The sequence below is a fragment of the Vanacampus margaritifer genome, chromosome 5 (genome assembly GCF_051991255.1).
Source record: "Vanacampus margaritifer isolate UIUO_Vmar chromosome 5, RoL_Vmar_1.0, whole genome shotgun sequence".
Classification (NCBI taxonomy): domain Eukaryota; kingdom Metazoa; phylum Chordata; class Actinopteri; order Syngnathiformes; family Syngnathidae; genus Vanacampus; species Vanacampus margaritifer.
This window is the reverse complement of record NC_135436.1, coordinates 15,064,609-15,082,235: the sequence shown is the minus strand read 5'-3', so window position 1 is coordinate 15,082,235 and position 17,627 is coordinate 15,064,609. Positions and strand designations below refer to the sequence as shown.

The 17,627-nt window shown below is 42.5% G+C and overlaps 2 protein-coding genes across 3 annotated transcripts in view; both read right to left on the bottom strand.

The window, feature by feature from the left end:
* arhgef17 (Rho guanine nucleotide exchange factor (GEF) 17) overlaps positions 1-6,872 on the bottom strand; it is a 54,862-nt gene extending 47,990 nt beyond the window's left edge. Inside the window, exon 1 of the mRNA XM_077566804.1 lies at positions 1,766-6,872. Coding sequence (XP_077422930.1) covers positions 1,766-6,844 — 5,079 coding nt within the window. The 5' untranslated portion in view covers positions 6,845-6,872. The remainder of the gene's footprint in view (positions 1-1,765) is intronic.
* A 1,311-nt stretch (positions 6,873-8,183) lies between these two features.
* Positions 8,184-17,137, bottom strand: p2ry6 (pyrimidinergic receptor P2Y6). 2 transcript variants are annotated; one of them, XM_077566090.1, is made up of 3 exons: positions 16,875-17,137; positions 10,418-10,857; positions 8,184-9,588 (listed from the first exon to the last, which is right to left on the bottom strand). In XM_077566090.1, the coding sequence occupies exons 2-3, from the start codon at positions 10,852-10,854 to the stop codon at positions 8,916-8,918; spliced, it is 1,110 nt and encodes a 369-aa protein (XP_077422216.1). In that variant the 5' UTR covers positions 10,855-10,857; positions 16,875-17,137; the 3' UTR covers positions 8,184-8,915. The 2 variants fall into 2 exon arrangements, with proteins under 2 accessions (XP_077422216.1, XP_077422217.1); XM_077566091.1 differs by having other exon boundaries at positions 8,184-9,549.
* Positions 17,138-17,627: the final 490 nt, after the last annotated feature.

Genomic DNA, 17,627 nt, shown 5'->3' with positions numbered 1-17,627 from the left:
TCAGAATCGATTTTAAATGTCCCAAAATATTTAAATTATTTTATACTGTCTTGCCTTTGTCTGTGTGTGCCTTTATTTGGAGCGCTGTTCATGTTGTACCCGGTTTGGCCACTGAGGGGCAGTGTGGTTCCACGCGGTCTATTACACTGTTAAGTTGTAGCCACATTCGAGAGTGGAAGGAAAAAGTCACGATCAAGTAATTCCAATAAAAGTTGTTTTTTTGCAGTGTTGAGCCATTCTTTTGAGTGATAAAAGTGCCTCGAGTAGCGCGCTAATTAGCATTAGCGAGTCAGACTGGAGTAGATCATTACAATTCCTTGCACATCTATAGATTGAAGCAAAAATCATTGTCACTCAAAACAATCAACAATGGTTCCTAATCGAAAATCGATTCTGAATGGAATCGCAGACCCAAAAATCGGAATTGAATCAAATCGTGAGACATTCAAAGATTCCCACCCCTACTTTCTAGTTCTACACCATTGCAAAGAATATTGGATGAAATATAGCATGGTGATGAGATTTATACCAAAATAAATTACATAATGAAATCAACTTGAAATGATGACAATAATCATAAACTGTACCAGACTAACACTTTTATGGTTTTTAATTTTCTCTATAAAGAGTCATCATTGCTTAAAAATGTGCCTCATACTCCAATACTATCACTAAACATTACATCACAAGCGAAATACTCATTTTTGATTTTTAATCATTTTTGTTTTGACATCCACAATATAACTAGATTATAGTCTGATGGGCAGCTTTGCACATTTTGCCAATAGTGAACATGACTAGGGGTGTGAATTGCCTCGCACCTGGCGATTCGATTCATATCACGATTCATAGGTCACGATTCAATTCGATTAATCCCGATACGGATCTATAAGTTGATTATTGATTTTTTTTTTTTCACTAAAATTTAGAAAATACTAATCAGTAAACTTGTACATGTACACTGTAAGATTTGTATGAAAATTTATTTATTTATCTGAAAATTCAGCTTGCAGTCTGTTTCATGTTTGAGCAACACTGCAATAAAATATTAAGGCTTAATGTTCCATTAATATATCATTCTTCCATCCTTAATGTGTAAATCCTAACCCTAAGTAAGACCTTTGGTTGTTTAAAAATCGATTCGACCGCATATTGAATCGATTCGAGAATTGTGCGCTGTAATATCGCGATATATTGCCAAATTGATTTTTTCTAACACCCCTAAACATGACTAATAAAAACTTGTCTGAGTGGTAGTGAAATGCTCATCGTGTCCTCTCTTTTTTTTCCCCGGAGGACTGTAAACCATATTGGATGGAACAAACAGACACATGCACTTGACTAGCTTGGCCGGGCTCCTTAATTCCGTGTTTCTGACATTTGTTTAATCAGACCAATAACATCCTCTGATGTTTGTTGAACACAGCTCAGACTGTAATGGTTTCTCTAATGTAGTCTTGCAAACGCACTCTTACATTATGACACAACAGCACAACTTGCCAAAGGCACATACACGCTTGTCAGCTGTAAGCATAAGAAAGCACCAACTGTTCCAGATAATATTATGGACTTCTCTAAAGCAATTATGTGACAAAGTATGTTTGTAATTCTCTCTTTGTCAAAATACCCAACTATAATTCATTTCCTAACCTCTCTTTTCTGTCTGTGATTCTAGTCAAAACATGCCACAAACACAAACTCTTAAATATGCACAATGTTGTTTTAAGGTCAAAGGTACACAACAATAATGTAAATGTGGACTTACCACTCTTGGCTTGGTCCTCTGGGGGGCTGGTGTAGATAGTGCATGGTCCAAAACCTTCTGTGTTACAGCTCCTGTCGTTTGACTGGTGAAGATCTCACTGGACCCCTCTGATGAAGACACCGAACCTTCAGCCCGATCCCTGTTCCCAGGAAGAGGCCCCGGACCATCCGCGTCTCTCTCGGGAGGGCCAACGTCTAGAATATATTTCTGGGACACATCCTCCAGAGATGGAACCTTGTCTACGGGGGTCTTACTCAAGGCTGTAGGAACTCCGGTATGTTGGTCTGAGACGCTGCTCCCTTCCTTGGGAGGCTCTCGTCGTGGAGGTGGCGAGATGGGTATGAATGTGGCAGGCTCGCTGGTATGTCTTACATGCTTAGGTCTGCTTTTTGGTCTGGATGAGGGAAGAGGAGGCGTGAGCTCAGACGTATCACGGTGCTCGTCTTGTTCTGGGGGCTCAAATGGGTCTTCGTGAGAAAAAAACTGAGCCAACCTGTTTGGGCGCTTTCTAGGGGATCGCCGAACCATCCTAGGCGATAAAGCTTCAGCGAGCTTGAGGTCAAAATTAAACCTCCTCGTCTCCTCTGCTTTCTTTTGTCCACCTTGATCTGCAACATTGTCCTCGTAGGCGGGACTGTCGGACTGGGGAGGAGCCTTCTTGATGTCAATAGTGCTACTTCCTTGGCGACAATCACTTGACTGTGCGTTTATGTCCGCTTTAGGCTGCCCCGACACCTCCCATGTTTTTTCTTTATGCTTGTTCAGGATTGGCTCGCTGCTGGAAGGCGGGATCGCGCCTGTCTGATCCAGCTCATTGATTGGTCCAGTGCTGCTAAACTGACCTTTAACCTGAGAGTCATTATGGGAAAGCAAAGATGTATCACTACGTCGACTCGGGTCACTAAATGATTTCTTTTTGGGAACTTTGCCATTGCCGTGGTCGTCGGTCATCAGTCTGTCCATGGCTCCGGGCTCACCCACAATGCTCCTGATCACGCCACTGTAGTCGCCAACGACCTCTTCCCAAAGTCCGCCATCACTATATACGGACAAGTCACTGGCCACACTTCCTTTGTATTCTGATAAGGTGGGTATAGAAGGGGTTTCTGGCGGCCCTCCTCCTTTAATAGCAAGAGATCCTAACAGGTTACTGTCAACAGAGGAAAAATTGTCATCTTCTGCCACAGAAGAGCGTCTTTGAGGCATAGGATCACTGAGGGAGCGATACACTGTCGACTCCCCGTTCGCATCAGCTGTTGTTGAGTCCGTGGTACTGTTACTAACCTCTGCGGTTGTGTTTATGTTACCAGGAGGGGAAAACTTGCGTCTTCGACGGGCAGCACTCGGGGTTGCGGGTGCTTCGAGTCCTCCTGACGTAGCAGTCGACGCCTGCGGTCCAGTGTGGCGCTTGTCGGTTGCGTCATCGGTAGCGTCGACACAGTTGAGCCCAGCGATTGAGTCCGTGATAACGCCGCCACTCTCTTCTGGACAGGAGGGGCGAGGCAAGGCGGGAGGTACGCCGACTTCATTCAGACGATTCGTACCGCCGGTGTTGTTCTCCATCAGTTCCTCTCTTTCCTTCTTAGGCCATTTCTCTTCGTGGAGCGCTGATTGTTTCCATATGGTGACAGGCTGCCCTAGTACATCCCTTGCAATGCATGACCCCAAATTAACCCCTCCCGACCCTGAGAAAGCCCTCTTGGAGGGGTCACTGGGGCCAATCTCTGGCTCCGTTACAATCCCTTCATCTGTTAAACTCGACTCGTGGCCTGAAAGTTCATCCATAGAGCGGTCATAGCACACACTTTCTTCCGAGTCCCCCTTTTGCAACGCCCTCGCCGTCTCTCTGTTCTGCTTCTGCACCTTCTCCTGGTAGTCGGTATCCCTACTGTTTAGCTTTTCCAGCTGCATACTTTGTCCATCCCTCTCTCTCTTCTCGCTCTCCCTCTCGTGTTTATCTCTTCCCGTTGTGGTCCTAAACTCGGCCCCTTGGTCTGTTTCTGCCTCACCTTCAGTACTCGTTCCTTTTCTCTTCTCTTCATCTGTTTTCTTAATTCTAAAACATTCGTCTTCAAAGTCATTTACGTTTTTCATGTCAATGTCGTCATCTCGGGTATTCATCTGGCAAATGTCCTGAATAACCTGTCTTGCTTCCTGCACGTATCTTTCTTGCAATGGCGTTGGCATCACTTCCTCGTCATCGTCATCGTACCCATAATCCAACAACCTCTGTCCTCTTCCAAGCCTAAAGTCACCTCCATCGCTTTCTACTTCCCTGTCCGACAGGGACACCCTGCTTCCAGTCGTCTCCTTATTCACGTCTAGCTGTTGCTCGGAAGTACTTCTTTTTGTCGTACCGCCTGCCAAGTAACAACGCACAGCTGCCGGCGATTTACCAGAATAGGTGAAGGACTTTGCACGCCGCAGTGTAGCCGTCAAGTCTTTCAGGGACAAGCGACGACCAGAGGGCAAGAAGTGACTCTGCGGGCCCAATCCGCATTTTTCTTCCTCATTTGTTTTCCGCACCTTCAACTCTGACAAGTCTGATTTCAGGAAATTTAGCAGTGTCATTGTTTCTGTTGTGATATCAGGGTTGGACTTGGATATTCCATTTTTAACATCTGCCCTATCCCCTCCACTTGTCGGCTGTAATCTCATAGCCTCGGTTAATCTTCCTCCTCTTACAAGAAACCCAGAAGGGGACGTGACTGCAGGTACAATCTTGGGGCGAGTCAGCACTTGGGTACGAGAGAAATTATCCCCATGTCCGAAGCTAGGGGAACGGTACACGGTAAAATTCCCAGAGTATGTTTTACTCAGCATAGACGAGGAAGCATTTCTGGTAGAGTTGTCTCCACCAGTGTTCAAAATCTTGTTTGGTCCATGATTTGCGTAGCTTGCTTGGTCCTCCACCTTCAGTGTCTCAGTGCTGGAATATCGACTGTTATAACGTGAGCCAAAAGAGGGGATGTTGACCTTTGATACTCGAGAGACACCAGGAAGTGTTGTGGATGCCACGGGTGAAGAGATGCGCTCCCATTGCTGCTGCACTCTGGCTCTGTTACTATGAAAAGTAGGTTCTTTTGCAGAGTGGCTCCGTGATACTCTTGACACTGGCTCTCCTCCTGTGGTCGCATGGCGGGGCCTGTCCAAATGCTCCATGGTCACGGAGGGCTCACTGTCGCTGTCGTCTGATTCGCCATCACGATGGTTATAATCATCACGACCTGTCGCTAAAGCACCGCCAGAGGACCGCTTCTTCTTCCTCAGAGAGCGGCGCCGCACAGCTTCCCGGCTGGATGGTCCTAAAGAACCAGGACTCTCCTCCTCACTGCCCGAAGACCTACCGATGCCCTTCGCACTCCACCGGCCATTTTTACTGCGTGACAAATAACTGTCACTTCGCTCTGTGACGCCCTTCTCTCCTCCACTGACGCCAACAAAAGGATGAGAGGGGCCACTCCAGCCTGCACCTCCTCGTTTTCTCCTGCTATGCTCCTCCTCTTCGTCTCCGGAGCTAAACCTCCACCGGGAGCTACGCATAGAGTCAACTCTGGAAGGAGCTGAGGAGGGAGCTACGGTCGAGGAGGAGGTAACGGCTTTATCTGGAGCTGGAGCACGGAGGGGGAATAAGGGGGGAGAGGCGGGAGCTGTAGAGGAGCTATGTGAGGAATGCAAACTATCCCTCACCAGCCCGACCCCCTGACTAACCCTTCTCTCCCTCACGATCGGCTCCTGAAGAAAGGAGGCGCAGAAGGAGGCGTTCTGGCTCAGCAAACTGCTCCGAGAAGTAGTAGCAGAGTTCTGAAGGTCACGGTGGGGGTCAGAGGTCAATTCGATCAGTGTGGGAGTTTTGGGGGAAGCCTCTGCTTCTGAGCTGGGGCTGTGAGATCTGAATGGAGATGAGCTACTTTTTTTAACGCGGTAACCATGAGAACAACTACAAATGCTACTGTTTTGAACTTTGTTTCTACCAGAAATCTTGTCATTACGATAACTTGATGCTTTTAAGTGTGCCTCCTCATCGAGTGCATTCTGCTGCTTGTAGATTTTGGAATGCAAGTCCATAGTGTCGCAAAGTTTCTGTGTGGCAGCAGTGCTGTTTTGGCTCCGTCCTTCAACTAAGCTCGCCTCAGACGAACACGGAGTTCTGGCTTCATTAGTTGGAGTGCAAGATGGAAGTTTGCTGCTTTGATCCAAAAGAGGGCAATACTCTGGGTTGCTTAGCAGGCCTAAATCACATTGACTAGCCTGTTTTAAATTCTCAAAAGTGTGTCCTTGCTTTTGTCTCTCATCAAAGAGTCGTCTAATTTTGGTCACACTTGGCCATTTATCAGAATGCAGGGAAATAAATTCACTGCAATGTGTAGACCGGTAAGTTCTGTGAGCTTTACAGGGCCCACTAATCGTGACATCCTCTTCATTATTGATAACACAAGTCTTTTGAGAATCAGATGAGCAAGAAGAATGTTTCTTACCAGTGTTGTCGTTTGTTAAAACGGCACGAGTACGCCTTTTACTCCTTCTTTCAGAGTCCGACCCAGACACAGAGTCCGTGCTGGAGTTAAACTTGTGCACTTTGTCCAAAAAAGACTTGTTGTCCGGAACCCCGCTGTCCAGGTGCAATGACAGTCGAGGCAAAGAGCTGCTCCTCCTGGAGGCTCTGACGCGGGGAAGTGTGCTGCTCTCACGCGGCACTGCTGCAACGTCTCCCGGCCAGGCGTTGTGGGTCCCCTCGGAGCCTCCTCCTCCTCCTCCCCCACTTCTACCGCTGCTCTTGCTGAATTTCTCGGTGAGCTGGCGGATAGAGGGAGAAATGGAGGCGAGAGGGGCGGAGGAGGCTTTCTTTGGCTCTGCGGTCGCGGCGGTTGTGGTGGCAGAGATTTTGGAAACTTTTCTTGACGCACTGACATGCCGCTGTTCGGCCCCGCCGGCCTCCAGAAGGAGAGAACCACCGGCTGCTTCCAAATCCTCACTTTTGTCTTGTCGCTCCTCACTTTTGCTGGCACCCCACGAGTCCAAGTTCTTAAAAGAGACGCTGCGGTACACCGGTGCACTCCTCTTGTGTCTCTCTGCCATTGTTCATAGTTGTCTTTGTTGTGTCACGCCGCACGTTGCATCCTTTTGGAATTAAAAGCCATTTGTGCCCCGCAGCCTAAAGTCAACACTTTTTACCAAAGTCTGGAAAACGCAGGTTGCTCCTCTGTTGTTAAAACTTACATATTGGCGATTCCACACTCCACAGTCGAACTTTTTTTTGTGCTAGCCAACTCTTCATCCTTAGCTTAACGTGTGCCCATTAAACAGGTCACCCTGCGTCAGTCTGTCCTTTTCTCAAACTGTTTGTGGATTCCCTATTTTGGCATTATTTGGATTTCTGTGACTTGTGTTGTTTTTTGTGCATGTTAATGCCTGAGATAGGGCAAGAGGGAGTGGGCGGGACTAGGGGATAGGGGCTGTCATAACCCCTCGGGGATACAGAGGAAAAGCCCCCCACGCCCCCAGCGTCTATTTTTGATAAGGAGACTGATACTGTGCACTGCCTAGATGCACTGCAAACTGCAGAAGAATTATCCTAATTGTTAGAACAGCTCTTTTTCATTTTTCTTCATTTAATCGTAAATCAGTATATGTCTTCTGTACATCGTTCCAGATAAAAATGTCTAATGCTGTTAAGCGAATGTGTTAAATTGACAGCATCCAGGATCGCTTTTCACTCCTCCACAATAAAGCCTATGTGGTGCTTTCCATAAAGCTGTCTACTTTACGTGTCCTTTTGTTCTGAAGGGGAATCACACGCTGTCACATAATGAACTTTGGCTGCAGCTCCCTCCACAGGATAATCTCGAGCATGACGGATTTATTATATGAGGGGTGAGCAAATTTGGCTTTTCCTCATTTTTAAAACAGAAACTTGGCCCAGGTCATTTGTAGATTAGATAAAAAGTAATTAGTGCATGAAAAGTATGGAGGAATAATGTGAAGTGTAGTTATGTAGTTAATTTAAATGTACTCATTTTATTACTAATATTTAAATTGTAATAAATCAATAACGTTTGAGATAAATGCATTAAAAATAAATGGGGGGAACAAATAGATACATTTGAACTGACAATTACAGGACTCTTGATAAAACAAATACCAACCACATGCTCTGCCCAACAGTGCATTAGATACTTATGCTGAATCTCCTTGAGAATGTCTTTGTTCCACTGTAAAATAAGCACCCATACCATAACACTATCAAATTAAAGGCTTGGTTGAATGCATTGTAAATCTGCACTTGAGGCTGCCTTTTGATGTTGGTGGCGCTGTGCTAGAAGTTTGCCTTATAATTTCTTGGTCTCTCACAAATTCCCTTTTGTTTACAGTTGTTTAATTCATTTAAGGAACTTATGCACATAAGTAAATAAAACTATTCACAGTGACAGGTTTTAATTAATCAGTGTGTCAACAATCCGAAAAGTGGTTCACAATCAAACAATAGCAGCATTTTTAACTCGCATAACAAAAGTAGAATTGTATTGCTGATGCAAGCCTGGAATTTGACTATTTTCTACATGAAATGTGTTGGCACAGTTCAGAACAATCATGACACACATTAAACAACAAGACAGTATTGCCATGAGTAAACACACACACACACTGAAAAGCAAGAACCAGACAACTTATTCATCTTGTGCATTGTCACAGCATCATTGAACAATTACCGTCCATGGGAATGATTCAAAAACCTTACACAATTCAAAATGAGATGATGAGTTTGATGAAATGTGACGCTGATGCCCCCTTGTGGAGAAAAGGGCAACAACAAGACATGCATAACTTCAAAATGTAACAAAGGTATTGCCAGAGATATCGAAAAACAATGCTGAACAAAAGCGTATGCAACAAACAACATCATGTTGCTGTAATACAAATCATATATACATATATATAGTACAAAAATTGGCTTCAACCTACTGCAATTTTTTTTAAACCAACCATATAACATTTACAGTACAGTGATTTGACTCATGTAAAAACAGAATTCCGCAGTTAAGAACACTCACAAGTAAAGACACAGTTTGGTTTTAGGATCACACACCGTTTGATTGGTGGGTTAACTCTATGACATCAACTACATGAACAAATTGGTGGCCATGTTGAGTCACTCATTGCCGCGCTTATCCCTCAGTGTGGTGACTCTGAGGACGAACCTTTTGGTGCTCTGCCTGTACCGTGGCTGAGTAAAGTAGAAAAGAATGGGGTCCAGAAAACTGTTCATACTGGCAAACGGTCTGGTGCTCTTGTAGATGATAGAGAAGAGGTTCCTGGTCTCACAGGACACACTCGGCAGCGTGCGCACCACCAGGTACGAGGTCTTGGTGAGGTGAAAGGGCAGGAAGCTGATGCAGAACGCAGCTGCCACCACAATGATCATTTTCACCGCCCGGTCACGTCTGTCCCTCGTCTGTACGTTGACGCCTTGGTAGGACGCGGGCAGGCACAAGATGTGGGCCATTCTGCAGTAGCACATCATCACGCCCGTAAAAGGCAAGAGGAAGCCGAGGCAGGTGAGGGCCATGCCGTACGGGTAGTAGTCCACGGACCGCTTTGGCGTGCTTAAATCGTAACAGACGGTGCGGTTGCGCTGGATCCCCGTTGAGGCAAAGTGAAATGTGGGCGCGCAGAGGAGGGCCACCACCAGCCACACGCCTCCGCAGATGAGCCACGCCAGCCTGCGGCCGCCTTGCTTGTGCCACGTGGCCAGAGGGTGACAGATGCCGATGTAGCGGTGCACACTGATGCAGGTGAGGAAGAGGATGCTGCCGTGAAGGTTACTGTGATAATAATAAACAAACAAACAGGACATTAAAGGGGAAGTCAACTCCCCAAAAATCTTGACAATAATATGTTCTATGCAGCTCCACTAGTCTAAATATGGTATTCTGGTTAACATTGCTTTAGGGGAATATGAGTCAAGTAGCAAAATCCAGCCGTTTTTATCAATATCAGAACACAGCTCACATGTTTTCTGAAGCTGAGCTGTGATTGGTCGTTGCCTGAGCCCTGAGCCAGCAACTGTGATGTCATCTTAAGTCGACAGCAAGTGGCAAAATGGCCGCCCCCTTAGATGGATACAAACGGCTGGATTTTGCTGCATAACTCATATTCCACAAATACAATATTAATCAGAATGTCATGTTTAGACTAGTGAGGTATTATTCTCAAGAAATATTTAAGGTCGACTTCCCCTTTAAGCAGCAAAATCCAGCAGTTTTTATCTATATTAGAAGGCGGCCATTTTGCCACTTGCTGTCAAGTGAAAATGACATCACAGTCGCTTAGGTCTCAGGTAACAACCAATCACACTCAGCTTCAGAAAACAGGTGAGATGTGATTGGTCGATGCCAGAGCCCTGAGCAACTGTGATGTCATCTTCAGTCGACAGCAAGTGGCAAAATGACCGCCTTCTGATATAGATAAAAACTGCTGTATTTTGTTCCTTGACTCATATTCCAGTAACGCAATATGAACCACAATACCATATTTAAAGTAGTATATAACATATTGTCAATAAATGTTCACGGTAGCCTTCCCTTAACAAACAATAACAGACAACGTTTTAAGCACTGCCTTATAAGGACATTATTTCCGTACGAGCCTCACCTGTAGAACTGAAATCGGACCAGTTTGCATGCAAATTCCCCAAAGGGCCAGTAATCATGACTCCCATAGTTATAGATGAGCAGGGGAAGTGACGTCACATAAAGGAAGTCGGCTATGGCCAAGTTGAGCATAAAGATGTTGTTGCGGGACAAAGCGGGCCGCCTCCTCCATATCTTCAGTATGACGGCAGCGTTAAGCGGGAGACCCAGCAGGAAGACCAACGTGTACACGGCCGGGAGGAGGAAACGTTTGAAGTCCTCCTTGTAAGTGCAGCGCAGGATTCCTTGTTGGCTAACATTACCGACGATGGCCAGCAGAGCGACAGATGAGATTTGAGCTGTGGCTTGGATACTCGTGTTGGAGACGTTCAACGTGAAGTTTTTGGAGATCAGAGTTTCTGTTGAGAGGGGTTCAACGAAATGTGGCATCTCCTTCATATACTGGACAACAGACAAAGAGAAACATTAACGTCGATTGTCAATAGAATGCAAACATGTTGTAGCAGACATGGATACCAGAGCTAACTTTGGTCAACCTTTTAATAGGAAGAAAGCACAAGGCTAGTCTGTCTTGCTGAAAGAGGAGAAGAAAGAGACTTATTGGCGATGTTGTGAGGAACTTATCTGGGTTCGAGTCACAGGGGCAACAGCTTTAAACAAGTACGCTCTAAAAACAGTTGGGTCAAAATTAACCAAACTATGGATCAAAAATGGACCGATCCACATTATGGGTCAGTTTGACTCAACTTTGGGTCAAAAATTTAGTAATTTTGTACAAAACAACCCAGAAATAACTTTGGGTCAAAAATTGGGCTATTTTGTACAAAACAACCCAGAAAGTTGGGTCAAATTGACCCAAGTAGAGGATCTGACAAAACTTTATAGGTTGTTTTATAGAAAATGGCTAAAAAAATTTACCCAAAGGTGGGTCAAACTGACCCAAGTAGAAAATTGGACCCAACTTTCTGGATTGTTTCAATATGGCCATTTTTTTTTTTACCTTAAGTTGGGTAAAATTGACCCAAGTTACACTCTAAAAACAGTTGGGTCAAAAGTAACCCAATTATGGATCAAAAATAAACTGATCTACTTTCTGGGTTGTTTTGTATCTATCCCTATTTTTGACCCAAAGTTGGGTCAAATTAACCCAAGTAGAGGATTTTTGGGAGAGGAAACTTTATGGGTTGTTAACTTGTTTTATAGAAAATTACTAAAAAAAAATACCCAAAGGTGGGTCAAATTGACCCAAGTTACATTCTAAAAACAGTTGGGTCAAAAGTAACCCAATTATGGATAAAAAAAAAGACCAATCCACTTCATGGGTCAATTTGACCCAACTTTCTGGGTTGTTTTATACAAAATGACCATATTTTCTGACCCAAGTAAAGGATCTGACCAATATTTATGAGTTGTTTTACGCTGAAAGACAAATTTCTTGACTCAAAGTTGGGTCAGATCGATCAAGTAGAGGATCGGTCCATTTTTGACCCATAAATGGGTTATTTTTGACCCAACTGTTTTTAGAGTGTAGTAACAAAGATGGTTAGGCAAAATGTATTGGAGTGAAAGTATACATTTTATTTAGGCGTTGTAGTGGAATAAAAGTGAAAGTTGGCAGAAAGAAAAAAATAACAAAAAACAGTACATATGTGTGAAACTTTTACTTCGGTATCAAATTATTCATACTCGCTTACGTTGACTGCTTTGTAGTGTCAGTATTTCAAACTTCACTATCAGACAATGATTCAGACTGGCTACTATATTTCACAATTACCACCCACATTGTGTGTGCGCAAGCATGGCTACACTCTCTCTGTGACTTTGAAAAGTGTGTATACTTAACGTGATTTCGTAATTCCAAAGTAAGGGAAGCGTGCCCGGGGACTGTGGAACATGTCTCTACACTGAGCCAATAAGTAGACATTGATTCACAAAGGCCTGTTTCTCAGAACTGGCCTTATTGGGCGTTTCTAGCAAATGAAAAAGCCAAATGAAATCACTATTCAGTTAAGTTTTTGAAAATAATACTCATGCTTGATCAGCTCCAATGGATCTAAATCCAATCCATTCCGCATGCTTCGTGTGTTCTGTTGCTCTTCTTGTCACTACAGTAGTGAAAAGTGGACACATGAAACCAAATGTTTTATTTCCAACCTGAAATAACCTCATCTTGGCATTGTTCTGGTTTCGCCACCATGGAAGAAGAAAAGAGAAGTGAAAAATGCAAGTCCTCACAGGCAAATTGTGAAGCAAAGCAGGAAACAGATCACTAATATGGCATTGGAGAATGCAGGCATCGCGCTACCATTTGAGCTCTTCTATCTGACACACACGCTCTGGAGTCATTTTACAAGTAACCCTTTCACACTCTGCTTCTCACGTCAAAGTATGCTAAGTAGAAAATATGGGATCAAGTTACACAAGGACCGTAAATCAATTATAAAGCAATTTGTCTTGCAGTCAACTCACATGTTATCGTAAGTCAAGTCACCACCTTAATGCAATCTTGCAGGATCTGGTCTTCGTCAAGAGAAATTTACTTCATTTTGATCATGTCTTAAGGTTTTTAGTATTTGTCAACTTGCATTGACACAAGTCCTCATTGCTGCAAAATTGGTTTATAATGGTGTTTAAAAATAAATAAATAAATGAGATGCAGGTATTGCCATGTTCAATTCAGCAGGCCGGGAACCTCACTTAAACATAAGGTAAAATTGATAAATAACAAATTTATTGGGTCGAATCACACCATTGCCAACTAATGAAAACCATTACAACTTTGTTGGCTTAACTACAGTAGACTCAACAAGATTGACAAAATCCATCCATCCATTTTCTGTACCGTTGACACTCACCTGTAGGAAATTTTGAGCGTTCAGTGGACCTCACATGCATGTTTTTGGAATGTGGGCAGAAATACCGGAATGCACCGATGTGCACCAGGGTTATTATAGTTTTGGAATTTTTCATTTTAGTTCGCTTTGAGTTTTGTTTTTTAAATTTAGTTTTAATTAGTTTTCAGGGTGATTCTGTTAGTTTTTATTAGTTTTAGTTATTTCATAAATGCTTAGTTTTAGTTAGTTTCAGTATTATTATTATTTTTTAAAGTATGTATTACTTGTGCGCAATATTTAAAAAAATAAAAAACACCATGGGAGCAACGTCATCTGAAGGCGCTTTTCTATTGGCTGCTGCTAGATGACGTCACTTTTGTGTGACACACTTTCAAATGTCCTTATTCCGGTTAATATCAAAATAAATCATCCCCAAGAGCTCATGCATTAAATTGATTACCAAAGACTAAAACAAAGGACATTTTTGCTATAATTATAGTTAGTCTTGTAAACATAAAATGTAGCTTCAGTTAGTTTTCGTTTTTTTTTTAAAAGCATTTTTGTTTTTATTTCATTTCGTTAACAAAATAGTTTTTTGAATTTTAGTTTGTCTTTTCTTTAGTTTTAGTTAACTAAAATAACCTTGATGTACGCACACAGGAAAACTGTAGCCAAGATTCAAACCACAAAACGTCACAAAAAAATCACAAGACCGCGTTGCTGCCTATAAAATTCATAACAACCAACTTTAAGATTCTATCAATTGATCTCAATTCCCTTCTGAAAGCAGCAGTGATCTCTTCACAAGTGATTCATCTATAGCAAATAGGCTGAACAATGTTGGTTTGAACACTGCTTGCCCGGTGGGTCACGGTGGCATTTTTATCAGTTAAACAGTTATGAGAGAAACAGGAAGCCCAACTAGAGGGCGGGGCAGAAGACAAAGGGCCCCTGGGAAGACACTCAACTGTTCATTGCATTCCCATTAAAGTATACCATGATTTAAGTAATTGTCATGTTGTTGACACCAACATGTTAATCTTAACCAAATTGTGACTAGTACATAGGCTAAGTCTGAACCTTCGGAATTCGTCTTTGAGCAGAGATATCAGACTTCAAGTATGGGTGTGGTGAATGCGCACTTTCACATTTTCAACGAGAAGAAGACAGCCTCGTAAAGAAAATTTTGGCCTGCTTGGAAACATCAAAGCATGTCAAAACCAGTGCCGGTGATCTAAGACTGACAGATTAAAACAGCCCCGGGAATCAAGCTAAGAGAGGAAAGAGGAATCTTCGCTAAATAAACTGTGACTGTGCTAAAGTCCCATGAGGAGTCTGCCAGGTATTCACACATGAAGGTGCGTTTACTGCAAGTGTTTAAAATAAGTCACCCATCCATACACTCCCATGATGTTTATTGCTTATCGTCGATAAGGTTGCAGTTGTGCTGCAGCATATCCCAGATGACTTTGGGTACATACTGAGCTGGCCACCAGCCAATCGCAGCTATTAGTCATTAACTTCTCAAAGTGATATTAAATCCAAAGTGTAGTCCGCCTTTTGCCCACGGTCCTTGTGGGCTCCATCTTTTCGGTGACTGTGAATTGGATATTCAGTGAATGGATGGATTGTCAGGCAGGGATCTTCATTCAAGACATAGAGACGGAACAATGTGTGCTCTCCTAAAATGAAAAGCCCCAGTTTACATTGTGTGCCAAAATTGTAGTTATTTATATTCTGAATGAATGGCATTACATTATAATGGGGAAAACGTCCGGCAAGAAAAAGAGTGGTTCGGCCCACTTTCAGAAAAGAAGTGGAACTACTCTGCGGTGTGTCAGATTGTCAGATGAAGTGGGTGTGTCGATGTTTTCATCCTTCATTAGCAAAATGGGTTACACTGATAAACAAAAACCCACTTCCGACAATGTTTAGTCTTTTTCTAAGTTTCTCGTCAATAGTCAACAAAATGGGTGACAGATTTCATATCAATATTGACGTAATGCCCACTTTTGTTAATTAACAACTATTTTAATAAACGAGTAATCATTGAGAGCCCCCCAAACTCAGGTCCTCGAGTGCTGCAGTCCTGCATGTTTTAGAGGTTTCCGTACGCCAACATATCGGATTCAAAGCATCGTCAATTTATGCAAAAACTTGATAACAATTCTCATGATTTGATTCAAACATGCAGGGCTGCGACCCTCGAGGAGCCGAGTTTGAGACCTATAATTTAAACCCCTTGTTTGTTTTGTTTAACTAAAAATTATTCCAAATTCTCCAATTCCAGGGTCTCAACAGCAATTATTCTCTTATTTCTGTAGTCCTTTATTAAAGTAGACTGATTATCTTTTGTGTCTGTGCATTACAGGTGCACCCATCAAAAAATAAACTAAACGTATGCCGATGGCGGGCAATAGAGGGGGGATGGGCTTTAATTAAATAAGTGGACGGAAAGGGCCAGACAACTAAACTATGTATTATTTACAGATTAGTAGGGGTGTGAATTGCCTAGTACCTGGCGATTTGATTCATATCACGATTCATAGGTCACAATTCGTTTCGATACCGATTAATCCCGATGCGAATCTAAAAATTTATTATTGCGTTTTTTTTTTTTACTCAAATTTAGAAAATACTGATCGGTAAACTTGTACATGTACACTGTAAGATTTGTATGAAAATGTTTTTATTTATCTGAAAATTCAGGCTTATAACTGAGCCACTGCATTTAACAAACAGGTTGCAGTCTGTTTCATGTTTGAACAGCACTGAAATAAAATATTAAGGCTCAATGTTCCATTAATGTAACATTCTTCCATGCTTAATGAGTGAATCCTAACCCAAAGTAAGACGTTTTGTTGAATATTCCCATAAAAAAAAAATTATGTTTAAAAATCGATAATTGCGCGCTGTTATATCGCGATATATTGCGGAATTGATTTTTTCTAACACCCCTACAGATTAGATATATTATTTTCACTACCCTGTGTTGACACTTGCAGAGTTATGTAAAATATTGGCATGAATGCATGCGAGTTGTTTCATGTGTTCCTTTAGTGCCAAGTTGTCAATAGATCCATGCAGGATGATTCAGTTAGATGTACATGGAAATAGGCGGTCAAAAATTGTACACAGTATGTATGTGCGTAGCATTAAAGTGGAATTGAGCACTTGGATTTGCAGTGTAAATCCAGGCAAATTGTCTGAGTGCAGGATGCTGTTTGGTTGTATGAAAGTGTAAATGATTCCGGCAATACCCCATTTTGTTGGGTTTTGTATTAAATACAGGTGCATAACTTCAACTGCTAAGCACTTAAGACTGTTTTTCAGCGAACTACACACTTTTTACGTTGTGGAAATGGTTTATTAACTTGCATATTTTGAAAGTAATTCATCCCCAAAAAATCTCATTAAAATGTTTATTTAAATGGTCATAGGGTACTACAGGACAGGCAGAAAATATTATGATTTCTCTTCGTGGCAGCTACTCCATCTCTGTGCTAACATTTCGATAAATAATCAGTTGTAACGTGTTACAGCTCAAGCAAAACAGCAGCAAGACTTGCACACGTGTTGTCGCAACAAATACCAGCAGAAAAGTATTTACGGCCTGAAACTTACCTTTACCGACGGTAATAATAAAATAATTTAAAAAGCGTCTGCATCAACAGGTTGACGTTTTTGCCACCATGGCTGAAGACTCCTCTCGCTCGTCGTCGTTCCAGAACAAAAATCGGTGGAGTGGGCGCACAACGTGTAAAGAACTCACTAACATTGTTTTACCATTTGGGTTGGACTTATAACGACACTATCTTTCGAGAAGTGACACGTTTAGAATCCTGTACACTTTGCCCAACGCACGCACACTCACTGCGTGAACGTGTTCTGCTCGGAGCGTGCCAGGATCGACGCATGCGCAATATAGTCTCGCGTTCAACTCGATTCACATCACTACGTGTGATTCATCCACATCGAATTGTTTTTCTGTCAGTTACAATAACTGTAACTTTTAAAGCCATAAAAAACACCTGTAATTATGAATCTTTTTTTTTATAGGGCTCAAATAAATACTTAATTGTGTGAAATAAAATTGACACGTCTTCATTATGTCAAATGCATTGCATTGTAAAAATTGCGTTACACAGGTATGAATCAGAATTAATAAGAATAGATGTTCTTTGTATAGGACACCTGTACATACCTCCCTACCATCCTGTTGAAAAGCTTTGCAACATACATAGGTTAAATTGTAATGATTAACTCAAGTCTTTTGAATATGACTACACCCGATACATTCAAGAATAGTTTGGGTAACTATTACCATTGTTTGGGTAACTACTATTGTTTCATAATTTGGTCAGGCCTTGGATGTGC